Below are 27,316 nucleotides of genomic sequence, written 5' to 3' on the forward strand. Positions count from 1 at the left end.
ACTAACTGGCCTATAGTTCCCTGGGTCCTCCTTCCTCCCTTTTTTGAAGATGGGAACCATGTTGGCCCTCTTCCAGTCCTCTGGCACCACACCAGAGCACCACGAGTGCTCGTAAAGCCGTGCCAGGGGTCCCGCAATGACCTGAGCTAATTCCCTCAGCACTCTGGGGTGGAGATCGTCCAGACCAGCTGATTTAAATACGTCCCATCCCTCCAGAAGTTCCCTGATTAGAATCCTCACTGACCCTTGGCCTGGGTGTGCCTCCCCTGGGGCCTGAGGGGGGTCCAGTGGGGGAGCTGTTCCGGTCCCTGCTCAGGAAAATGGAGGCAAAGAAGTTGTTAAATAAGTTAGCTTTGCCATCTGGTATGACAGTCAAATTTCCTAGATTGTCTTGCAGGGGCCCCACGTTACCCGGTACCTTCTTTTTGCTCCCTATGTATTTAAAAAAGGACTTCTTGTTGTCCTTGATCCGGGAAGCTAGTCCCAGTCCCATCTCCACCTTGGCCTTCCTAACTGCCCCCCTGCATCCCAGAGCAACTGCAGTATAGTCCTCCCTGGTGATGGACCCTCCCTTCCATTGGAAGGACATTCACGGATGCTTTTGGTGAGCCATGGGGGCTTTTGCACCCTCCTGCTCCCTTTGATCTGTGTTGGGATTACCTCCCTTTGGGCTTGGAGGATCATCTCCTTAAGGGGTAACCACTCTTCTTGGACACCTGGCTCCCCTCCCCTGTAGGATCCTAAAATACTTCACCGAGCCCATGTCTACACAAGACAGGGGCTGAGCAGTAGCTAATTACTACTGTGCAGTAGAGTCACATGGCACAAAGCATGACATGACATTACTGCACAGTAGTAATGAGCTACTGTGCAGCAGTAATAAGCTACTGCGCAGTCAGTGTCACCAAGAAGACATGCAGGGATGCTACTGAACAGTAACTCTGGTTACTGTGCAATCATTAATATTTGTATATGCAAGTGCTAAATGGCTGCACACTAACAACTGTAGTCAGCATCTCATGTAGATGTGGCCAGTATGTTCAAAGCAAAGTATCAGACTAATGCAGATACAAAACACAAGGTTTCAAAAATCTTAAGAAGATAAGAATACTGGGTCAGACAAATGATCCATTTACCTGAGTAGCCTGTCTCTGACAATGACAGGAATGGATGCTTTAGAGAGAGAACATTGAACCAGGAATATTTACAGTGATCTATCCCCTATTTGTTACCCACCCTGGTATCCACTTCTGTTCAATAGCTATTAATAGATCTATCATCTATGAATACTACCTGCTGCTAAAACCTCTGCATGATTTCGTAATTCTATACCCCAGATCATTTTGGTTGCCCTTATCTATGCCTTTTCTAATTCTAATGCACCTTTCTGAAATGCAAAGATCACAACTGCACATAGCATTCAAGATGTGGTTGCACCATGGATTTGTATAGTGGCATAAGGTTTTCTTGTTTTGTTGTCAATTCCAGGCATCAGCAGAAATAGTCCAATATTTCTTTTCAATATTAAAATAGTTCTGGATTTAAACAACCACTTTTATAGTTTCTTCAGCCTAGACAGTATAACAATGTACATTAGAACCAGAGAATGAAAAGGATCAGAAAGAGTCTATAAGCAAGACCAAACCTCACCAATCTGGTTTCTTTTACAAACTGCACCAAGTTTGCAAAACATAAAAGACCAGCAGAAATAGTGACAATTTGTTTTAAATTTCTTCCCTGTCAATGATGTTGGGAATTACTAATGGCTCTGATAAGGAAATCTGATTTACCTCTTTGTGTCCCATTGTTGTAGGCATCTTATACACATGTCCTAACATACACTGTGCCATTACTGTGTAATAACATAGTATATGTATGTCAGTTCATGTATACACAAACCTACTACAATCCTGCCTTGACTTTGGTTAGGATGTCTAGATGCTACAGCAATAAAAATAGTAAGTATCATGCAATATACAAGCTATCTACAAAAAGATTAAATATGTGATCAGCATGGTTCTTTCACATTGAATTTTTTACATTTGAACAACTATATGCTAACTGGACTTTTTGCCTGTGTAAAATCAGCCCTGTTTACATGGCTCAATCAAATTTCTAACAGAATCTCTCATACCACCTTTCACTAATCATATGAGTTAATGTCGAAAAATACAGAGGATTTCCTATACAAAACCTTTCATTTACAGTCATGGTGCCCTCAAATAGGGTGCTCTAAAATAGTAGGCAGGTTCTGTGGTATTGTTAGTAGATGTTTCAGAATTAGTCCATCGTTTTAGATGCAAATAAAAACAGTAAGTACAAGGGGAACTGAAAACTCAGCAAATTAGTAGCAGGTGTTATGCTTCCATATTTGTGGTTAAGTAAAATCCTAATCAAATAGAGATCAGAGCCAGATGTTCTGGGTGCAATGTGCTAGACTCAATAGGCTGAATTTTATCTGGTCTGTAAATAATATTTGAGATGCATGATACGTACTTTAGAAGGAAGAACAGTCAAGAATCCTTGCTTGCTAAGCAAAGAAGCCATACAGTGAGAGACCACAAAGAGATTTCGCTGGATGCAAAACATTTTGCAGTTTACCAATAAAGGCAAACACATTACATATCTTAGAGTCCATTTAATCAACAATCTCATAGCATTTCTTAAATTTTGACTACATAAAGCAATGAGTTCTTTTGTGAAATATCTCTTCCTATTTGCCCACAGAAACCTCTCATTCCTCAGTAATAATTCAGATATGCTTAAAAGATACCCACTGAACAACAGAAATTCATCAAGTTTTTCTCCAACACACAAGGTGGGGGGAAAGGATGGAATTAACACAATAAAAGAATCACAGAAAATTAGGGTTGGAAAGGACCTCAGGGGGTCATCTATCCAGCTGTCTGCTCAAAGTAGAACCATTCCCAAATGGATCATCCCATCCAAGGCTTTGTCTAGTCGGGTTTTAAAAACCACCAAGAAGGGAGATTCCACAACTTCTTTCTAGGTAACCTGTCCCAGTGCTTTACTATCCTCCCAGGGCATTTTTACACATGCAAGTGCCACAGTGCCAGGCAACACTTACAGTTGTATAAGCAGTGAAATGTGCGTCAGCACTGAGAACATGGCGGCAGTGTGTTTTTGAACTAAAACATATCAGAGGTGCTTTAGTTTAAAAGTACACCGCTGCCATTTTCTGCACACTAACGTGCATTTTGCCACTTAAACAACCGCATGAGGTGCAGCACAGCGTGCTTCAGTTTGCATGCAGAGCAGACTTGATTAATCCAGTCTGTTCCAAAGTAGCGAATCTCCAGCGCATTGTGGGATGAAAAAGTATGTGTATAAATGCCCCTAGTGAGAAAGTTTGTCCTAATCTAACCTAAGCTTCCCTTGCTGCAACTTGAGACTACTGTTCTGTCATCTGCCACCACTGAGAACAGTTTAGTACCATCCTCTTTGGAGCCACCCCAGTAGCAGGCAGCTTCCAGGGACAGGGAGCAATCTTCCACCCCCTGCTGCCTGGTTGACCAGAAGCAAATTTGCTCCTGGTTGGTCGTCTACATGTGCTTTACTGTGCAGTAATTGCTCAGCAGTTAATTTGCTACTTGCATTTGCAAGTAGCAAGTTAACTGTGAAGTAGAGCAAATTACTTTGCAGTAAGGGTCTGCAAGTGTAGACGGTGATGTTTACTATATAGTAATTTGCTCTACTGCACATCAAAGCATCTTGTGCAGATGTGTCCACTGTGTGCCATTTATGCCACAACAGAGTACAAGTAGGCAAGGGTAAAGGAGCACTTTAATAAGAGAATATAGTGGGCTGTGCTGTGCTGAGGTACTGCCTGTGTCTAAGCTGTCTGGGAGACAGCTTTAGCTGAGTTACCCCTGCCTAGTGTCCCAGGGTGCCCTGGATATACCTCACCTCCTTAGAGAGGTCTTTACTTGAAAGAGCCATGAAGCCCTGTCAAGACTCTCCACCTCCTTTCATATTTCACTGCTGTGCTCCCTACCAGAACCACCCCCTCTCCCTGCACTTGGTCTAGAGCCTGACTCTTTCCACAGTGACAGGATTTCAGGCTGTGTTCCAGTCTATTAGCTGTGGATTAATGAATGAGATTTATTTTATTTGAAAAACTACTTTTTCTCATTTATCATGATTTATAAAAAATCATACATAATAAAATTGTTAAGTGCTATGAAGACAGTTTCTGACTTCTTCCACTGAAACCTAAACCATAATCCCAGACCTAGGGTGGTTGTGGTTCAGAGCTCTGTTCTGTGACTCACTGCTTTCATGAATCTTGAAACTCACTGCTCAGTGCTTTCATGGATCTTGTCCCCGCACTGGATCTTGCATGATTCTGCTGTTCAGCAAAACACTATAGTACTAAGAAGGAGAATTTCAAAGAGTAGCCAGCTCCCTGGCACATCCTCTCACCCTTGTTCCCCTCCTGATATGGAGAGAAAAATATAAAGGGGATCACATCAGTCCTTTTAAGGGGGATCACATAAATCCTGCACAATCTGAACATATGAAAATAAAGAATTCTATCCTCCAGCAGGGAAAAGCAGTTCAATAGGCAATTTCCACTGTACTGCTTAGCCCAGGATTTGTTTGGTTTGTTGGAGTTTTGCTTTGAAAGGAGAATTGATGACTGCTTAACAGATAGGGAGAACAGGACCCCTCTAACTCTGGCACAAATGCAGCATGGGTGGCAGCAGAGCATGCTTCACCCACAAACACATCTTGCACTTGCTATGAAGGAATTAGTTGTAAGAATAAGAGCAGAATTCATAGAATCACAGATTATTAGTGTTGGAAGGGACCTCAGGAGGTCATCCAATCCAGCTGCTTTCTAAAGCAGGAGCATCCCCAACTAGATCACCCCTGCCAAGGCTTTGTCTAGCCAGGTATTAAAAACCTCTAAGGATGGAGATTTCACAACCGATCTGGGTAACCTGTTCCAGTGCTTTACTACCCTACTAGTGAGAAAGTTCTTCCTAATATCTAATATAAACTTCTCTTGCTGCAACTTGAGACCACTGCTCCTTGTTCTGTGATCTGCCACCATTGAGAACAGTCTAGCTTCATCCTCATTGGAACCCCCTTCAGGTAGCTGAAGGCTGCTATTGAATCCCATCTCAGTCTTCTCTTCTCCAGACTAAATACACTCAGTTCGCTCAGCCTCCTAAATTGCCCTCTGCTCTCTCCAATTTGTCTACACCCTTTCTGTAGTGAGGAGCCCAAAACTGGATGCACTACTCTAGATGTGACCTCACCAGTGCCAAATACAGGGGAGTAATCACTTCTGCTGGCTACGCTCCTACTAACTCAGTCCAGTATGTGGCTGGACTTCTTCACAAAAAGGGCACACTATTGCTCATATTCAAATGATTATACACTGTAATCCCCAGGTCCTTTTTTTGCAGAGCTGCCACTTATACTCCCCAGCCTGTCCCAGAGCATGGGGTTGTTCTGTCCTAAGTGCAGGACTTTGCACTTGTCCTTACTGAATCTCATGAGATTTTTTTTAAGCCCAATCCTCCAGTTTGTCTGGGTCACTCTGAATCCTAGCCCTACCATCCAGTGTATCTACTACTCCCCCCAGCATGGGCTCATCTGAAAACTTGCTGAGGGTGTACTCTATCCCATCTTCTGGGTCATGGATACAGATATTGAACAAAACCAGCCCCAGAACAGACCCCTTGAGCACTCCACTTGATACTGGCTGCCAAGTAGACATCGAGCCTTTGAGCCCGATGATCTGTTGGTTTTCTATCCACCTTACAGTCTGTACAGTCCATTCATCCAACCTGGACTTCCTTAGCTTGCTTGCAAGAAAGTTGTGGGAAACTATATCAAAAGTCAAAGTATATAATGTCCACTGCTCTCCTCACATCCACAGAGCCAGTCATCTTGTCATAGAAGATAATCAGATTGGTGAATCCATGCTGAGTGTTCCTGACTGTTCCTGCTTGCTTTCTTCTCCTCCAAGTGCTTAGAAATGAACTCCTTGAGGACCTGCTCCATGATCTTCCCAGGGACTGAGTTGAGACTGACCCTGTAGTTCCCTGGATCCTCCTTTCTTTTCTTAGAGAGAGGCGCTATATTTGCCCTTTTCCAATATCAGGGACCGCTCCCAATTGCCATGAGTCTTCAAAGATAACGGCCACTGGGTCTATAATCATATTGGTCAATTCTCTCAGCACCCATGGGTGCATTGCATCTGGTCCCATGGACTTGTATATGTCCAGCTTTTCTAAATAGTTCTTAACCTGTTCTTTTGCCACTGTTGCCTACTCACCTCCTCCCCAAACTGTGCAGCCAGGTACAGTAGACTGAGAGCTGACCTTGCCTGTGAAGACTGAGGTCAAAAAGGGTGTTGAGTACTTCATCCTTTTCTGCATCATTTTTCATTAGGTTGCCTCCCCCATTTAGTAAAGGACCCACACCTTTCCTGATTACCTCTTGTTTCTGACATACTTGTAGAAACCCTTCTTGTTACCTTTCGGCTCCCTTGCTAGCTGCAACTTCACTTACGCTTTGGCCTCCCTGATTTCATCCCTGCATCCCTGAGCAATGCTCCTATACTCCTCACTCAATGTTTGTCCAAGTTTCCACTTCTTGTAAGCTTCCTTTTTGTGTTTTAGCTCATTGAGGTGTTCCCTTCTAAGCCAAGCTGGTCTTCTGCCATACTTTCTAGTCTTCCTGCGCATCAGGATGGTTTGTTCCTGCACCCTCAGTAAGGTTTCTTTAAAATATAACTAGCTTTCCTGGACTCCTTTCCCTCTCAGATGGGCCTGTAAGGGGATCCTGCCCATCAGTTCCCTGAATGAGTCAAAGTCTGCTTTTCTGAAGTCCAAGGTCCTTACTCTGCTTCTCTCCTTCCTTCTTTTCCTCAGGTTCCTGAACTTAATCATCTCGTGGTAGCTGCTGTCAAAGTTACCATCCACTACTATATTTCCCACCAATTCTTCCCTGTTTTTGAGCAGCAGGTCAAGAAGAGCGTGCCCCCTAGTTGGCCTCTCCAATAGTTGCACCAGGAAGTTGTTCCCAACACTCTCCAAAACCTTCCTAGATTGCCTGTGCACTGCTGTTTTGACTCTCAGTCCTGCTGAATTGACTCTCATTGCTTATTTCATAACTCCAATCCCCCCTGCTCTTGCAAACAACCTGCACAAATGTCTTTTTTTAGTCTTTCAGGCTTTTTTGTTTCAGTTTTTTTAAGGTAGCTTGCATTTACTGGAGCTAGATAATAATTAGAGAACCACTTAAATCACAGTTTTGTGATTTGTCCACAAACCGTGAAAAACAGCAATTTTTGTGATTGCCACAAAAAATGGCATTGGCTACGACTTTCTGCAAAATTGACTCCAAAAAAAATGTTTACTGGAATACAAAGGAAGTGCAGCAATCACTGCAGCCACAGAGCAAGTGATTTGAATTAGAGCTACTGAGTGGCCGATATAATGATGTAGACTATGTGAATGCGCCAGTCAAGAAAATGAAAATGTTTCAGTGTCAGTCAGTCACAAGGGACAGAGCTGCACCAATCATCGGCGAGGGGTTGGACCACCATGACATGCCCCTAAAATTGGGTCTGTGCACCATGACTGGGCTGCCAAAAACTCTTTTCTTGCCACAATTTAAGTAGGTCCCTAATAAGAAGAAGAAAGCTGTCCAAAGAATCCACCCTGCTTTGTTCCTAATAACCTTCATGCAGCAGCTCCAGAAGTCTGTCTGATTTTTCTTACTTTCTGTCATATATCAGGCAGTTCTGTTTTGCCCATCCTGCCTACACTTGCAAGAGTAGCATTGAACCCAAGTTAGGAAAGGAAAAAAAATGACTAACCTGTAACATCAGGGCCCCTAGCAATCTTTCTGTACAATTTATCCGCTTGTTTAGTTCCTGATACCATACAGAACTGGGTTGTGTAATATTTGTGTTACTGCTAATACTAATGTCTAATCATTTCCATTTCATTTATTTTGGATAGAAAAATATACGAAGTTAGCTTGCAAGCTGAGTTTAACTGTATTTATTTTCAGGCAGCAGTGTGCAAACACAGTAACACTTAAGACAGAAAAAAACTCATTTCAAAAGCCATGAGGCATTCTTAATTGGGCCAGCCCTATGTTGACTTGAGTTATTCCTTTATATCAATCAATTTGCCAATAAAGTTGTGTTCTAACCTGCACTGGCTGTGATAATGTTTTGTTAAGCAACACAACTAAGTGTTTTCAAAGTCCAAAAAGACTTAACGTTACGACTGAAAGCTTGGAAGTTATGATAAACTAGGTTGTAGTAAAACAGCTGCATAAACTTTCCTCGCCCTCTTGCTGACCTCAAAAAGAGCAAAAGAAAACAGGTTCCCTAGATTACATGATCTTTATCACATGGTCTTTATCTGTCCATAGGCAGAACTTCATGTGATATAGCTTGACTGATAAAGCACCAGTTAGGCTCACTCTCTTTTACATAAAATGGGCTGGTTACTTTAGCATCAGCTGCAAATCGTATCAGCTATCTATGTAACCATTTTACTTGGCATCATGAATGGGCACCACAAATAAACCTGTTACTTGGATATATTATATGTTCAATAACAGCAACCCCCCCCAACCCTTAGTATCTTTTTATTTTATTTAACTAGCTAGAATAAATATACCCTTAAAGCTTTCACTGTGTGAAACTATAACTTTGAAGACATTGTGCAGATGCTCCAATTTTTTTAATAACTTTTTTTTCTAGCTGGGAAGAAAAAAAATGCAGAAATTAACAAGATGTCGATAGTTAATAGTATAATAAACTCCAGGTGCATACAGACTGCCTGCAAGCTTGCATGGACAGTGTCACTGTATTCACGCTGCATAGTGACTTTCATGCTTCAGTGTTTAAGACAACTTCGAACTATTAGGGATTAAAATGGGCCCCTTCTGGAAGTGTAATTATCCCACATCTGCATCCTGTAAGGTCTTTCAACATTTTGTGAACCATCTGGTGCTGACCACTGTCAAACAGAGGGTTCTGAATTAGACCCTGCTTCAACCGGATGCTTATGATGACCTGAGCAAGTTTCTTTTGGACTTCTCAACCTCACATTCAAAGTCAACTTGTCCAAAAGCTGTGGAGTGAACTGCAACTGCAGGCTTAGAGGTTACAAACACAAAGTTTTCCTTTTTTTGTGTAGATAGAGAATTGTTCGTATTAGCCATACCCCAAAATCCTGCACAGAAATCAGTGCAGAACAATAGCAGAGGGAGGGACCAGTTAGTTATCATGAGTAAAGAAGGTGGTTAGCTATGTTAGTCTGAAGTTCAGCAGAACGCATAACAGGGTGGCACCTTAGGACACATCCCCACAAGTGTGTACATGTGTTCCCCTGGGACAACCAGCAGCAGCACATAGTTGTGCTGTTGCTAGTTGTCCCAGGGGAAGGCCCCAGCAGCCTTACCTCCGGTCCTGGGGGCCTCCCAGGGTTACAGCAGCGGTGATCCGGGTGCACAGAGCCTGGCTGGCAGCTGGAGAGTGGCTCTGGACAGCCAGGCTCTGGTTTCAGGCGGCACAGCTGCTGCCACATGAGCCACACCCTCGTTTTTCTCCACATTTTTTAGATATGGGGATTTCCTGATATCTAATTTTGCCTCCATACTGCAAATATGCAGCACAGAGAACCTATTCACATGCACCACGTGCATTTTGCGGCACCTCGAAAGCCTTTGAGGCACCACAAAGCGCATGTTCCCACTCATGGGGACGCAGCCTTAGATACGACTTGATTCACGCTCACTGGAAATAGGTTTCAGAGAAACTCCTTTGGGTCTAACACTGATGGGCATGTCTCGAGAGTGGGGAGGGAGATGAAGGGTAAGCCCTGTCATTGGGATGTTGCTGTCACATATCTGCTCGCTTACCCTTCCTTTCCTGGGGCCAGATTCTGTTTTCATCTTCGCTGGTATAAATCCAAAGCAACCCCCACCAACTTAAATGAATTGATTCCTGATTTATATTCTAGCCCACCAACCTTTCAGAGATAACTGGTCATTTCTTACCCTTTGTATGCAAAATAGTAATGCAGTCTCATCTTAGAAACGTTTTGGCACAGAGACACAAGATCTTTTTGATTCCTGTATGAATCTTGGTTTTACTGCATGCTCCCTGGAGAAGAGCCTGCTGTGTGATTAAGCCACAAAAATGAAGCTGGAGGAGAAGTGAGATTCAGGGAAGGCATGAAAGTCTGAAATTGGTTACAAAGTGTAGTAAATACCACTGGGTTTCCCCAAAGAACTAATGAAGATCTTTCTGCTCTGGGGTTTTTATGGACTGTGCTGAAGAAAAAGCCTTCCTGAAGGCTGTCATATTTTATGTGCATTCTGCATTTTCCATATTCTGTGGCCAAAAGCTCCAAAGCAGATTAAAGCCAGTTTCCACTTTTGGAATGGCACAAACCCCCACATCATAAAAAACCTGCCAGTCTCTCTAGTAACTCCATGTGGCACATGTTCCAAGTTACACAGCCTGTTCTTTGCCATAGATATTTGTCCAAAAAGACAGCACTATTTACTTTTAAAATGACAAGAATAGTCTCTTACCAAAAAAAGACTAGTGAAATTACCTTCTTCAGAAGCAAACGACTCACATAGGCTAACTTGTGAGCTTCAGGTAATGTTGATTGTTGCCACCTGCTTGTTTAGATTGTACTGCCTAATAATTTGCTTCCAGACTCAATTAATGTTGGCCTTGATCCCTGTAGCCAGTAGAATAACAAAGACAGGGGCAACCTTGGGTACCAACCCTGTGGTGATGCAAAAAGACTGCTGCAACACTGGCAAAATAGCTACTGATGCTGTCCATGAGGGACTGCCACCCAGGATGCTCAAGCACCCAGTTATGCCTCTGCCTATAACCTTGCATGATCTGGGGCCTTTCAGACCACAGCGCTCTTCTGATGGTGGCCCAATAGAGCAGAGGTCAGCTGGGAGACCTCTTAGTTGGAAGGTCTCAGGAGCTTATGGTAGGTGCTCAGTAGGAGGGTCGCAGGTCTGAGATTTTTTTCTCTTGTTGCTTTGCCCAACCCCTGATTTGTTGACTTTTGGGGAATAATATGAATTTAGTCTGTTTATTCAGGAGGGGTCTGAGTGAAGGGACAACTCTGGCACTGTGGGCATGAAGGAGAAGGGAGATATTTGGAGTTGAGTTTTGTTTTCCCACCTTGTTATTTTTTTGTAATTTGCTTGCGGGGCGGTTAAAGTTCTAGCAGCAGGGAACATATGGTTACAAACTAGAAAAGAATTTGTCTAATGTGGGAAAGGACTATATTAGCAGGTGACACAGTCAGTTCCCTTTAAAAGATGTCACTGATATTTTATTTCTTTGTTTCTGGTGGAAAGCAAGAATGATTCCATTATGAATCCTATATTTTAAACTTATTGGATTATTTTAATTGGTTTGCTTTGGTGAAAAAAGTAAGCTATTGGTAGATGATGTTGCAATGTATAGACATTGCTTTTTATTTACACATACACATGCACACACATATATAATATATATATATTTCAACTGCAAATTTAAGAACTGCTTTGTAACAATGAGATAACTGAAAAACTCAAACTTGTGTTTGATTTAAGTACCAGGCTGGGGCAGGTTACAGCTGTAGCTCTGGCCCCAGGTTCAAAGCCAGAGCCACCACCTGTCCCAGGCTGGGCCTAGGGTGGTTCGTACATGAGGGAAATGTAGGGGAGACTGCATAATGGGGTAAAGTATGGAGGAGACCATGCAATAAGCAGCCCAGGGTGAGCATGTGGGAAGGGGCACATGGCAGGGGAAGCATGGGGGAGACCACATGGTGCAAGGGGACAGCATGGGGAGGAACCATGCAGTGGCAAGGGAACTGCTGTGGCTCCAGCCTCAACCCAGGCTCAAGGCCAGACAGCTGCTCCCTGCCTCACATGGGGTGCATTTATACCTAACTATCGTGGGGAAGGGCCATGGAGGGGAGGGGCAGATCGATGCCCCCACAGTGAGGGAGGGAGTGGAGCAGAGCAGTGGGATGAGTGGGGCTCCGGGACCAGGGTAGGTCATGAGACACTCAGAGCCCGGGCAGCTCATCCAGAGGCACGGGGGGCTTCTGCTGCTGCATGCACCCCAGTGGAGGCACAGGGCTCACGTGCCCCCTGGATTTGTGTGCGAGGTGAAGGCAGGTTGCCGCTGCGAGCTGGGCTCTGTGCCCCGCTGCAGCTGCCTTGGGAGCAGTTCAATGCCATATGCCTGCCACCACCAAGCAGCATGGGGACATGGCATAATTGGCATGTGGCAGGCCCATGGCATTACACTGCTCCTGGGCAGCAGCAGCAGGACACAGAGAGTAGCCCACAGCAGCAGCCTGCATCCACCCTGTGCACAGACATCTCCCCCCTGTGCATGGACATCTCCCCCCCCGCCCACATGCCCCTGGATGAGCCACCCAGGCTCTGAGCATCCCATGACCCGACCCAGCCCCAGGACTCCATTCCCTCCTGCCCATGCCTCTGCCACACTCCCTCCCTCACCACAGGGTCCTTGATCTGCCTCACTCCCCTCCTCCACCCCTTCCCCACAACAGACTTACCTACTGTGGTGGGCACTGCTCCACATGCCACCGGTCTGCTGCAAGCCACGGCTGAGTATCTGTATCTGTATCTGTATCTGTATCTGTATCTGTGCATGCCCTTCCCCCCATGCTGCAGCTGCCTGGAGCCCATGCCTAGGCTGCCCTGCAGCCCTACCCACTGCCTGGCATCTGGGGGGGCTAAGCCCCATTAGTCCTGGCCTTCCACCACCTATGCTGCAAGCCCAGGCTCCCCAACCCGCATAGTGGCCGCCTGCCTGACCACAACATGCCATCCCAGGGCTGCTGCTGCCAACACATAGCTGCTGCCAGCAAAGACACCAAAATGAGGCTTCTGGACACCACGGCCAGGACCACCGTCACCCTCCTAGGCCTCCAGCCCCGCCTTCTCTGGGCCCGCTGGGCCAGCCAGTACTAGTGGCTGCATGTTGTCCAGCACACATGGGATAACAAGCAGTGACTGGAGGTCTTCCACATGACCCAGGCCACCTTCCAGGACCTTGTGGAGCAGCTGTGGTCCCACTTGGAGCACCAGAACACAGACATGTGGCTGCCTCTCCCCGTGGACACCTGGCTGGCCTCACCCTGCTCAACCTGGCCATGACCACTAGCCTGTGATACATCAGCCACCAGTGCATCAGGACCCTGGATGGGACCCACATCCCCATCACCTGTCCCCCTCCCACCTCCCGGAGACCTCCCCTACTACAGCTGAGGAGCTTTCACTTGTGCTGTTCCAGGCTGTCTTGGACCACTGAGATGCCTTCATGTATGAGTGCCAGCTGGGCAGGCAGTGTCCACAATGCCCACATCTTCTGAAACTCCAGTGTGCCAGGCCTGGTAGAGAGAAGGTACTTCACACCACAGGTGTCAGACCTGCAGCCGGGTGCTGTGGTGGTCCCACCTCTCCTCATCAGGGACCTTGCCTACCCTCTCCTCCCTTGGCTCATGCAGCCCTACACCGGCCAGCTGGATCCCCATCAGGCCCACTTTAACTGCTTCCTAAGCCAGATTCACACGTTGGCGTAGTGTACCTTTGGCAGTCTCAAGGGATGCTGGCGCTCCCTCACCACTTGCCTCAAGTTCACCAAGGACAACCTCCCCTGGGACACTGTCACAGCCTGCACACTGCATAACAGCTGCGAGGCCCAGGAAGAGCTCTTCTGTGTGGGGGAGAGGCATGGTGGGTGGAGGGCAACTGGCAGCTGGGCCACCACCTGCAGCAGCAGTGACAACAGCGTGCCCCACCACCAAGGCCTCAGGCAAGTGACACACCCACCAGCAGGGACCAAATTACCAGGTTCAGGAGACCCTGGCCTACCACCTCCTCCTGCACTCCCAACTGTAGCCCTCCTAGATTGCTGTCCATGGATCCCCCTTCCCCCATCCACCCCCAGCACCATACTGACTGCAGACACTTGTCAGAAGAATGAGTTTGTATTCCCCACAAATCACAAAGAGTGCCCCTCCCCCAACCCTCCCCAGTAAGCAGAGTCTCCTCCCTCCCCAACAAACAGAGGCCCTCCACCACCCACCCCATCCACCAACAATAAAACACCCTCTTCCTCGTGAAAACTGTGTCTAGTGTCCTTTATGTGGTGTCCTGGGATGGGGAGCAGTGGGGTGGGGGTGACTAGGGAGTAGAACCCAAGGACAGATGCCCAGCATCCGGGCCTCTGGCTGTTTTCCTGTCTGTGCACGTGCCATGGTGAGTGTGGCCAGCAGGCGGCTTGCCCTGGGAGGACAGCAGCTGCTAGTCCCCTGGTGTGGGTGGCTCCCCCTCTGGCAGCCAGTGTCCAGGGGTAGCAGGGCTGGCGTGCAGTCCTGGCCCCACTGCAGGCAGCTACAGCTCTGCACCTGCATGGACCTGGGGTGAACGACAGGGATGGGCCCAGATGGGAGGGCCAGTTGGAGCCAGGCAGCAGGAAGGGCTAGGGTCAGTGACCAGGTATCAGGCAGCATGATGGTGACCACCAGGGCCTAAACAGTGTCCAGCACCCAGTGGTCATTGTTCATGGCATGCATGGGCCAGAATTGTGTTCTGCTCTTGCAGCAAATTAAGCCACTCAAACTCCAGGAATCCTGGTCTGCCTGGTCCCATGTGTCCTCTCAGGTGACATCCTCTGCCAGCCAGGCCTGAGCATCCACCAACTGGTGCTCCGATGCCATGACCAGGCAGTTCAGGAGGAGGGTTCTATCCAGGGTTCTCCTCTGGCACAGCCAGCGCCTCCACAGGGCCCTATCTGTGGGTGGCAGTGACTCTGAGGCCACACCTTGGCTGCCAAGGGTGGCCTCTCCCCTGTGTGCAGCTGCAGGCCCCGTAGAGCCATGAGACAGAAGCTGTTTGTGAGAGTTTGCAACATTTCAGAGATTAGATTCTCTGTACCAGAGGCCGTGTGCTGCCCAGCCTGAGATCGGGGATCAGGTATGCACAGGTACCCAGGGACCATAGTAAGACAGCCAGGCAGGCCCAGGTGGCCACCAACCAAACCTCCCATCCCCGTACTCCCCAGAGGCCAGTGGGCTGCAGAGGGCTGGCTGCAGGCAGCCTGCCTCCCCCACCTTATTCCCAGGGTGGGACAGGCCAGGCTCCTGGCAGTACCTGATTCCATGGCTCCAGATCCCACTCCCCTACTCTACTCCTGCAGGCCAGGTGGTTCCCTGTGCTGCTGCCCAGCCCACAATGGTCGGGCTTAGGAGCATAGGGCTCCCAGATGACTGGGAGGAGGAGCTGCCCACCCTCCTGCCCTCCCTGCAGGGGGTCTCTCCGGGGAGGTACCCTGGAGCAGCCCCCTGCCCCCTCCCCCCACTGCTGCATCTTGGCGGCAGTGTGGGAGGAGCTGCTTGCTTGGACTGAGAGGTGCCCAACCTACTATGCCCTGCTGCCACTGTTGGCCATGGTGCCCTGGGCATACCAGCACACCTGGTATAGGACCCTGAGCTATGATGGCACAGGAGAAAACCTGAGCTGCTCCACAACCTCCACTGCTACCTAGAGAGCTACCTGTGGCTGCACTACATGTCCTGCTCCCCATAGCCAATGAGGCCCTTGTCACCAGCATTGATGCATTCCTCAGAGTGTGAGAGGCCCATGCCCACCTAGCTGTGGGGGCACGGGCTGCTCAATAAAGTTTTGCAGTGTTTCCCTCCTCTGTATATGCTGTGAGGGGGCAACCTGGAGCCAGGGAGTGCAGCCAGGCTGGGTAGGGATGGGGGGCAGGGGCAGAGGCCAGGGTGGGGAGGCCCCCAGTGGGGACTTAGCAAGTGGCCAGGGCTGGCATAGCTAGCAGATATGTTCGGTCCCAGCTGTTGGTGACATCATGCAGCTCCAGCTAGTGTCCTCAGATGGTGGGGTGCAGCATGCAAGCACCCAGCTGGGGGCCACCCTAAGGGAGGAGCCTGTTCTGCTGGTGGCTGGTGGTATCTTGGCCAGCTGCACCTTGTGGCTGGCCCTGAGACTATAGAGCTGGTGAGGGAGTTGCTGGCCCAGGCTTCCTGAGCTGTTGGTGGAGACTGCAGCTGGGACCTCAGCGAGACAGGCCACTGGACACCTGAGGGGCCCTCCTCTGGTGACATGTCACCAGGGGTACTAAGGTGGGGCAGGATCTTGGGCAGGTCACCTGTGCTGCTGTAGACAGTACAGCTGTGGCCTGGGTCCCAGGGTGCAAAAATGTCAATCAGTTGATGCATAGAGGGCATGGACTTGCAGGCACTGCCAGACCAATGATTGTGGTTGTTCATGGTGACCCACATGGCATGCGACTAGCAGCCACACAGCACTGGCAATGCCCCATAGCACCTGCAGGCTCCAGGCAGGCTGCTGGGGGTGTGCTGCAGATGGGTGGAGCTGGACCTGCTGGCCAGAAGCTGCCTGCAGCTGGGCCTGGGGGCTGACAGGCTTGCCCGGAGGCTTCAGCACCCTGAAGTACCCTGCAGGCCTAGACTGTGCTGCCCTGGTAGCTGCATGGCAGTGCGATGCCAGGCAGCAGCTCTGGGGTGCGGGTAGGCTGACACAGCTAGGATGTAGCCTGTCCAGGGGGACACAGGGGCCTGCAATACTCTCAGACTCCCTGCTGGTATACCCCAGGACTCAAAATGGCTGCAGGATTTTAAAGCCTGAGACAAGGCTGCCATAGAGGCAGCCCAGCCCTGGGACAGGAGAGGCTGCCAACCTGGAGCCCTGGGGCTAGCCTCAGGCCAGTCTCCTAGTAGTAGAGCTGATGTGGGGACAAACTTGCTCCCAGGTCACATCTATACATGCATAACTATGCAATAATGAATCACATTTAAATTTGTTACCTTCAAGCATGATTTACTGTACAGTAAACGCACACATAGGTAGATGCACAAGCTCACTGCACAGTAAACTAAGCTACTGCACAGTTAGGCATCTTGTGTAGATGCACCCAATGCGGGTAGAGACAGGGCTGGAACCAGAACTTCTGCTACCACTGGTGCCAGATAGTGGTGGGTAGAGGGCCAAACCCAACACGTGCTCCATTTTTCTGGCTGGAACTCAGAGCCAGAGCTGATTCACAGGATAATTAGTGGCAGGGGACACAAGTGGTTAGAGGGACACAAGTGGCAGAGGGGGCAAATTTAAGACAGCCCTCCAAAAATTAGCTCCTATACATGGAAAATTATAATAAATGTATAATTTTCCATTTCTAGAATTTAATTATTGGGAAGTCATCTTAAATTCAAAGTCATGTTGGGCTTGGGTATATATGATATATTGATTTCTATTTCTATTTCTGTTTCTTCTCCAACATTCTTTTGTGCCTTTCCTAAAAAAAAATAAGCACTTAAAATACTCTGAAGACATAGGAAAATTACCTAATAGATTCCTCCATTTTTTTTCAAGATGTTGGCTACATGGGATCTCTGAGTTCTATTAATTTCTTTTCTAGAAGTTACCAGTATGCTTGCCTTGTGGAAAACTGAAATCAGAAGGTTTTAAATAGTGGAGAAGGATGGGTGATTCTTAGCATGCACTTAAAGAAAGACTTCAGAAAAAATATACAAATGAATACTTGTTTTCTGGAATTGCTGCATCTTATTTAATGACACTTTTCAGTGAGGTTCAAAATGGCACAGTGAGGGGTTTTCCAGCCCTGACATCACTTTGTATTCCTGCTGACTTTACTAAATGATGAAAATATTTATATAAGGCAGACTTGGAAGTTGGCTAAAGAACAAAGTAGAGCCCCACAGGGACGGTAGTGCTGCAAAACCCAAAATTCAGCATAGTCCAGACATTCTGAGCAGTTTGGCAAGATGCACATTGCCTTCCCATTGTCTCTTACTCTCCTCTGCTTCATCTTCAAATCTCATATGTTCAAAGTTTCTCTCTTTCCAATGAAGTAACCAAATGCTCCAAACTGCAAATCAGGAGTGCAGAGGTCTTCATTTCAGTCAGCAATGGAATCAATGGACAATTGCATTATTAAGCAATTACAGATACATATTTTTTTAAGCTAGCTTTCATGTGCCAACAAAAATCTTCAATTTCATTGAAACCCAGAACTCACTTATGAGTTCAGGCACTTGGACACACATGTCTCCATCACGAAGGCATAAACTTTGGCTTTGTTCTCTGAAATAGGGGAGTTCTGTCCCTACACTGCTTGGAAATGTCTGATAATCATTGCTTTACAAGCTGTCCATTTACCTGAGGCTGCAGCACCATTAGAGTTTTTAAAATTGTTGTTTGGATGACAATTCTCTGGACCAGAGTTAAAAGGCAAGCTTTGGAAATATGTCCTTCCTAGGGCTATTTTGCCACCAACTACACCATCCACAAAAAGAGAGTTAAGGTAAGCATGAAATAAAGTTAAGTGCCTAAATAACAGAGATGGCCATGAAGTTACTGATGCCAGCATATTTTATGTTTTCACTCCAATGAGAGTTTTTCTGTGGTTAGGTTTAAGTTCCAGACACATTTCCAGGGTATCTGCAGGCACAAGAGTGGAGTGGACTGTGTATTATAAACCCTTATCATAACCATGCACTAAGCTCAAGGCCACTGATTTTTCAGTGCTCACTGTTAACTCATCCTCTTTTCTTCTTCATATTCCAAAGCCAGATCCAATTGTTCTATGTGACTTCCACATCCACACTGAGGTTGGCTTTTCAGGGTTTGAAAGCCATCTGGAAGTTTCAGCTGTTACAGAACGTGGTGGCCCACCGTCTAACAGGGTGGATCACTGGGAGCACGTAACTCAAGTGCCAGAGTCTGCACTGGCTCCCAATGGCTTTCTGGGAGCAATCCAAGGTCTTGGTATCAAACCATATGGCCTTATAGCCCAAGCACTATATATCGGGGGGACTGCCTTGTCCTTTATGCCCCATTGCAATCCCCAAGAGCAACCTGCAAGTATCATCAATGCATCAAGTTTGCTTGGAAAAAGCATATTGGAGCTCATCCCTTAGCTCTAGTACTGCACAGTAGCGCATCACAGAACAAACAGTGCTAATACACTACTGCACATTATTATTAGGCTATTGTGCAGTCACGTCACTTAATAGGCATTCACCAGTGCTACTACACAGTAACACTAGTCACTGTGCATTTATTTAGCACTTGATTATACAAGTAGTAAATTAAATGCACAGTAACCACTGTGCATTAATGAATGTGTAGATGCACCCAGTTTGTTTTAATCAGCTACTGGCTTTGGTATGTTACTTTGTTTCTCCTGTTTTGTTCTCTTGTTCACTTGTTTTAGAAAAGAGGAAAATAACTTATACATGCCTCCTTGAGCTTTTTATATATTGGGAGGGGCAGCATATAAATCTAATAAATAAATAAATAAATAAATAGCCCTAGATATTTGCAAAATGACTTTCACTACTCTCACATGCACCAGTAGAGGTCACCATACACCTCATTAAGAGCATAGGCTTTGAGACTAAGGTCTGAGGCACCACAGAAGATATTAGGTACAAATGCAGATATATAAAAATATGCAAATGAACGTGAGTGACAAGTTGTGTTTGATGGAGACAAGCATAGGTGCCTAGGATTCTTTCACATGTCTTTGAAGGGCTTTTCAGTTCTAACCTATAACTCATTGCCCTTCTAGCTCTTGTTTCCACAGTCTCTGCTACTGAACCCCTTATCTTCACATGCAGCCCACCACTCTGGTGTCCCACTTTTTTGCCTGTTGATCTAGAAACTGACACTAATGCCAAGTTGTGCGACTGCTGTCATGAAGAAGGCTAGAATGAATCCATTATACTCACTTCCACTTGTGACTTAAAGCAAGATTTAGTTCTTTAATCATATAGCTGGGTAAGCTGCCATGAATACAGTTCACACAAAATATGCATTTGCCTCATAGAAAACCAGGACTCCAGTAGCAAGCCAGAAGCCAGCAGCAAAGCACGCAAGGAGAGGACAGCTTTCACCAAGGAGCAGCTGCGGGAATTAGAAACAGAATTTGCTCACCATAACTATTTGACAAGGCTCAGGAGATATGAGATAGCAGTGAACCTGGACCTCACTGAGAGACAGGTACTTCCTGAATCCCTGCCTCTTCAACTGTGATTTTACAGAGTTATGTCTGCCTACACAAGAAGGTGAATGATATATATTCATGTGACACCTATTTCTACCTTTGCAAATGTGCATAAATACATGCACATACCCTAAAAATGTTGTAACATATATAGCAACTGTATTTTAACTATGACATAACCAAGAAACTCATTTTTGGTATTTGGTTAAATTGGTTTATTTTCATGTAAGCTGCAGAAAACGAATTAATAGATGACTAGTGCCCAGAGCCTTGACACATCTTAATTATTTCTCAACATTCACTGGCACACACCAACAGGCTCATAACTGAAGGAGGATCTGGTGATACTTTGCAGACTTTGATGAGCGTGACTGAGCTGAGGCAATCCTCTGAAGTTCCCAGATCCTGTAGAATCCCAGGAAGCTTCCTGGCTCAGTGATAATGGGCACGGGCATGACAGGACATTAGATTCTTATTTGACAAGGTGACCTCCTTATGGCTAGGGACAGAAATTACACAGAAACTGGTATAAGTGATAGAAAACTGGTTCAAATCTGTAACACAACATAAATTCAGTACACATAAACCACTTTCAAAATGGCGAAAACTGGTTTAAGATAAAACTGGATATATATAATGGATGTATATCAGACTTAACTGATTTAGGTTAATTAGTTTATTGAATTTCTGTCCCAGATGCCCTCCAGAATCAAGTTAACTTGCGGTCCCCCAGCATCCCAGGATGCTTTGCACATCCCCCACAAAACCCTGCTCTCACAGGGTGGGTGGGCTAGCATTGGCCCAAACTGTCTGCTCCAGCTGCGTAGGGAGGCGTGCCCTAGCGCCACCCGGCTTTTGGTCTGGGCCACTGCAGGCATGTGGCTGCATTTCTGGAATCAAAAATGAATGTCTGTTCACTTGTTTAGTGGTTCAATCGACACAGCTTAGACTAACCTGAGAAGATTGAATTGATGCAGCCTCAGGCTTTTGACTGTCTGTACTTAGCCTATAGGCTAGAAAGATGTTGAGCAATCACTTGAGAGCATAAGAGTGTAGAGAATTAAGGAGGTCAGCATGCTTTCATCCTTATGGTGTACTCTTAACAAGGGGCCTTACATCAGAGCTTAATAAATGTTCAATAAAGGAATCAATCAAGTGAAGAAAAAGAATTATAGAACTTTAAAGAATTGATTTTGTTGGAATGAGACACCTAAACACCTATAAAAAGCTGGCCTTTTGTGCTTAGCCGATGCAGAGAAGGGCCCATTAGAAATATGATGCCCAGACAGATGTAGAGGTAAGGAAACTGATCATCAATTCTTTCCCTTTCTAATTCAGGTTAAAGTGTGGTTTCAAAACCGAAGAATGAAGTGGAAGCGTGTTAAAGGTGGGCAGCCAGTGTCCCCTCATGAGCATGACCCAGAAGACATGGACTCTGCTGCCTCCCCAAGCTCTGACTAGTCCCTCTGCAGCAGTAGTACACTGAATATGGGAAGCACTATTGATCAGAACATTGATGCCATACAGTTCAGAAGCAGCTGCATGATTTTCAGACACCCCTCCTTGTCCTCCTATGCCGTTCTAAGATCTGTGATGTCTCGCCACTCAGAGGTGACTGTGCAAGGCCCAGGGGAGTGATAAGAGAAAGGTCTGGCTTTGATTTTTGTCTGAATGAACCAAGATGTCCAGCACTGTCTGAACAATGCCAGTGTATATACAATGCTAACTAAAACCACTGAATATGAAGTAGAAATAAAGCTGCCTAAAGCTGGCTTTCTAAGAACGTGGCTGTAAATCCTCAGAAAATGCATGTTTCAAGGCAGCATTTTATGATCAAGCAAAGTAGTTATACAGCTTCCCATTTTATAATCTTTAAAAAAAGTGCAGCCCCAACTTATATACAGGCCTGTGCCTGCCATTTGTGGAAGAGATCGTGTCCAGAAAGACATGGATTTCCATTAGAGAGCCAAGATGACAGGTGCCTTGCTGATTCCAAAAGTTTGTTTAATTACTCTTATTGGATACCTTTAAAGTTCCTTGAGCATGTCAAGAATCATCACTCTTCTGGACCAGAAGGTGAAATGTGTTTTGGTATGTCTTCTAAAAGAAAGCTGTTCCTTTCTGTTGTGTTACTCATAGTTGCCTGTGGAACTCCTCTTGGTATTTACCTGCTGTGTCCTTGGTTAGAGCTCAGGATTGTTTGGGCAAACAGGAAACAGTGTCCTGTGAGATGACTTAGTTGAATTAATTTGTCTTAAATTCTTGTTTCTTTTCTTTTTGGTGAAAGAACTTTCTTCAAATAAGCATGCGTGTGTGTCTGTGTGTGTGAATTATGTATAAATATGTGTCCATAATGCTGTGTGTTGTGTGGATAAATATTTACTACATATGCACTCTTCTCAATTGCTGAGCTGATCAAATTAGTGATTCATTATCTGAACAATTTAGTTATTTTTTCTACCTGGAAACTTACTGTGAAGAGCTTGATTTTTGTGAATTGATTCACCATTTGCAGCTGTTTGGATAGCTGATGCAAACACATTTTTGCCTATGAATTGTTTGCATACTGTTTATTTTTAACTGTTTGTAGTTTGTGATTGGCTGTCCATGCCACATGAAATTGGTTTTTGATCCCCTGATGGGATGACAGACTTTTTAAAAAAGGAGACTAGTGAACAGTAAATGAAGGAAAGGAGGCATTTAATAACTAATTCTCTTATGTGTGTACATCCATTTTAGTATTGAAATATAGGTGCTAGTGTGAAGAGCAACATTTCAAAACATCAGTGTAACAAAACACAGACACAAACAGGTGGGGGCATCATCATCATCAGTCATTCTCATATCATGGGACTGCCACGAACGATAACTAGGGTTGTTTAGCTCAGTGGAGGCGATACATTGTCTAGGAGATTTCTGCAAGATCTTTTGATAGAAGGTGAAAGAGCGACAGCACAAAGGAATTGTGCCAACTTACAAAAGTGCATTTGCACCTTGAGGAGACTAATGTATGAAGCTATCCTAAGATTAAAAAAAGGAGTGTGTACAGGCAAATTAGTTTTACCACAGGATAAACTGACCAAGGTCAACCTTTACCCACAAGTTGACCTCATGGTAAACCCTTGCCAGCTAAGAGTTTTAACTTGAGACTTCTCATGTAGATTAGTTACCCCAAGGTTTAAAAAAAAAAAAAGTTTTGTAGCAGTCCAGGAAATCCAAGTGTTGTAACAGAAACAGTAAGGAATTAGTTTGTGTGAGGCATGGGCGACTAGTGCCTCCTGAGTCGGGGGGGAGGGGGCACTTACCCCCCCAAATGGACAGTCAGCAACCGAGAGGGGTCCCCCAGTGGCCGATCCCACAGGGTGGGCACTTCTGGGGTGCTGCTGGCACTTCTGGGTCAGTGGGATTGGCCATGAGGGGACCACTTCTCCAGGCGCCGTCTCCAGCTGGCACTCTCAGGCCTGCCCCCTGTGCACCCCCACTCCAGGAACACTGGCTGACAGGGGGTGTACCAGCGTTCTCAGGTCATGTACATGCACCCCCTATGCATTGCCACTGGTGTGAGTTATAAGGTATCCAATGCAAGAGTTTTTGCAAATGTGTGCTATGGATACTAGTGTGATTCAAAACTGTGCAGTTCTGTTCTTCCCTTTGGCACAGGCTGGAGGCATTTCTCAGTGTTTGGTTATCTCTTCATTTGGGAGAGATAAGTTGGCATTTTACCAAAATCTTTAAGTGAATCCCTAATACTGAGACACTGGTGCTCTTTTTCGTAGTTAAATAAATAAAAAAATTGCCAGTACATCATTTTGATTTTATCTCAGGATCTTTAAAAGGCCCTGGCAGCCCCATATGTTTCAACAATGTTACCTGAAATTGGCCTCTTTTCTAGAAGTTTGTTTTATATCAAATTACTGTATGAATAGTTTTAGGGAAAAATAGTGTTAGCTTCCATAAAATCTAATTCCTTTTGTCTCTTTATTTTGTATTTTCTAATGTAATATTTCCATATCATAACAAAACATCACTCTTAACATTCTGAGAACAATATATGAAATGTTGACTTTTAAAGTACTGAAGATCACATATAAACATTTCGAGGTATTTGCTATCAGATGATTTCATGCTGTTTGCACATTCCTGGAAGCCAGTATCATAGTATTGAATTTTGATTTTACTCTCATACACTGTTAATGAGTTTTAACCCAGACAGATCCAACATGCTCTACCAAACACTGATCTCTGCTTCTTTATACCCAATTTGTAAGCATTGCAGATATATTTGAACACCTGCTTTCATATCTGGATGACCAATTTAAAAATATAGTTGTTACACTTTGTAAAATATTTCCAAAAAAATATATACAAAAATTAATGTAACCAAGAATACAGGATCCTTTTCAAAAACTAAAAATATTGTGTCCACCCATCACAATTACCTCCTTTCTTTTGAAATATCCAATTTTTTGTGAGACTTGTGAAAACAAAGAAAGCTAAACTGCATATTTGCATATAATGGCTTAAAATAAAGTAGCTCAGAGAGGGAAAAGCTATTTCTTTATTCAAACAATAAAGCGTGAAGGAAATTAAAAAAATAGGGAACTTATATTTTCATGTTAAAAATATAAAGCCTCCAAGATTTACTTTTTTCATTATATCATTTATCTTGACTTTAAAAAAGCCTTTGATCTAGCATCCCATGATCACCTCTTAGGAAAACTGGCTAACTGTGACCTTGGCCTCACCACGATCTGCTGGCTGGGGAACTGGCTCCATGTTCGGAGGGTGGTGGTTGATGGAAGCCAATCATCATGGTGCACTGTGACCAGTGGGGTCCCTCAAGGCTCTGTTCTTGGGCCTACACTATTCAACATCTTCTTCAATGATGTGGACACTGGTATCAGAAGCAGACTGGCCAAGTTTGTTGACGACACCAAACTCTGGGGTAAAGTGTCCACACCTGAGGACAGGGGGGGTAATCCAGGCTGATCTCATGAAATGGGCGAACAAGAACCTGATGGTGTTTAACACCAAAAAATGCAAGGCTCTTCAGCTGGGGAAGAAAAACCTGCAGCTTCCTTATAGGCTCGGCAGTGCTACCCTAGCTAGCGCTATGGGCAAAAAGGGCTTGGGGATCGTGATTAACCACAAGATGAACATGAGCCTTCAATGTGATGCTGCGGCTAGTAAAGCGAGCAAAATGCTGGCTTGCATCCATAGATGCTTCTCAAGCAAATCCCAGGACGTCATTCTCCCATTGTACTCGGCCTCGGTGAGGCCGCAGCTGGAGTACCACATTCAGTTTTGGGCTCCACAATTCAAAAAGGATGTGGAGAAGCTTGAGTGAGTGCAGAGGAGTGCCACATGGATGATTAGAGGTCAGGAAAACAGACCATATGATGAAAGGCTGAGAGCCAGGGGACTCTTCAGCCTGGAAAAGCGCAGGCTCAGGGGTGATCTGGTGGCCACCTATAAGTTTATCAGGGTGATCACCAGGACCTAGGGGAACGTCTCTTCACCAGAGCACCCCAAGGGATGACATGGTGGAATGGTCACAAACTCCTCCATGACCATTTCAGGCTGGATATAAGGAAGAACTTCTTTACTGTCCGAGCCCCCAAGGTTTGGAATAGACTGCTGCTGGAGGTGGTTCAAGCACCCACTTTGAACACCTTTAAGAGACATTTGGATGTTTATCTTGCTGGGATCCTATGATCCCTGCTGACTTCCTGCCCCTGGAGCAGGGGGCTGGACTCATTGATCTTCTAAAGTCCCTTCCAGCCCTAATGTCTATGAAATCTATGAAATTATTTATAGTTCTGTTGTGTGTTTGAAAAGTGAAGATTGGTAACTCTGTCAACATTCCACCATGACAATGAAACTTCAGCCTTTATAGAGATATAATAAAGAGACCACAAGCTTTCTAGAACTAAAGTTCCCTTCATCAGATACTGTGAAAGGACATACATACAGAAAGCAGAACATGAAGTGGAATAAGTGATTAGAATATATTAGGTAGGAAAGCAAGAGGGAGAGAGCTGGATGGAGGGGGTGGGGGGAGGAGGAAAAATGCTGTGAGAGTCATACAAGCAAAGAACCCATAGGCCATAGACAGAAGTTATGTTTCTTATGTGCTCAGCCCCCTGAAAGCACTCTATGGCTGTGCCATGACACACGTGTATGGCCAATCACACAACAAATTAACCCTCATCAAATGAGGTATTAGATGAAGGCGCTCCACTTTAGAGAGCCCTAGGGAACTTGTATTCCCTAATGTTCATTTGTTGTGTGATCAAGGCTGGGCTGCATCAGCCCAACCCCAACCCTGGGACTGTCAGCAGGAAGGTAGGGCAGAGGTGGGGAGGGGAAGCAGGCTGCCAGCTGGAGTTTGCCCAGCCTGAGCTGGAAGGGGGTGGTGGATTGGAGCCCCCCAAGCCTGTAGCCCCCTCCCCAACCCCACCTTCCTGTTCAGGCTGGGCAAATCCCAGTGAGCACCTTGTTCCCCCTCCCACTTCCTTCCTGCTAATATCCCCAGAGCTGGGGAGATGGGCAGTAGGGCTGTGAGAAGCTTCAGGTGGTGATTCAATTCAGAGGTGATTCAGCCTGAATCTGAATCGAATCAGGGGACCAATTTAAAGGTGTGAATTATTCAAAGCTCTCTGAAGCTTTGGCAAAGGTTCAGAGAGCTTTGATGATTTGGGCAGTCCCCAGTGCCTGCAGCAGAGAGTTACAGCCATTGCAAGATGGTAAGTCCTAGGGGTTGAAGAGGGGGGAGGGGACAATGGGGGACCCCATGGCTGCCCCCGCCAGCCCCAGGTCATTAATTTAAAGAAAAGCCCCAGTGTTTACCAGGTACTGTTGCGTGCGGGGTGATCCCCACTGCCCCATGCTGCATGGGGAGCTCTGCAGCCCCCTCAACCCCTGCCCTGCTCCCCCAGCCCCCCCATGGATGCCCCACCTGCCGGGGCTCTGGCCCTTTAAGAAAAAAAAAATGCAGAGAAAAGCCCTAGGACTCACCACTCCTTGTTCAGCCTCGGGGCTTGGGGGGCTCCTGCAGAGCCCCCATGTGGCGTGGGGCAGTGGGGATCACTCCCCACCAGCAGGAGCAGTGGGTCCCGGGGTTTCTTCAGGTTTTTTTTTCTTAAAGGGCCAGAGCTGGCCCGTGCGGGCAGCTGTGGAGGG

At 46.1% G+C, this 27,316-nt stretch overlaps 1 protein-coding gene across 1 annotated transcript in view; it reads left to right on the top strand.

The window, feature by feature from the left end:
* The window catches only part of MEOX1 (mesenchyme homeobox 1), a 33,083-nt gene extending 9,636 nt beyond the window's left edge, over nucleotides 1–23,447 (top strand). The window contains exons 2-3 of the mRNA XM_019523639.1: nucleotides 19,958–20,130; nucleotides 21,473–23,447. Coding sequence (XP_019379184.1) covers nucleotides 19,958–20,130; nucleotides 21,473–21,595 — 296 coding nt within the window. The 3' untranslated portion in view covers nucleotides 21,596–23,447. The remainder of the gene's footprint in view (nucleotides 1–19,957; nucleotides 20,131–21,472) is intronic.
* The last annotated feature ends 3,869 nt before the right edge of the window (nucleotides 23,448–27,316 follow it).

The sequence above is a fragment of the Gavialis gangeticus genome, unplaced genomic scaffold, assembly GCF_001723915.1.
Source record: "Gavialis gangeticus isolate Ggan-Ray unplaced genomic scaffold, GavGan_comp1, whole genome shotgun sequence".
NCBI lineage: Eukaryota > Metazoa > Chordata > Crocodylia > Gavialidae > Gavialis > Gavialis gangeticus.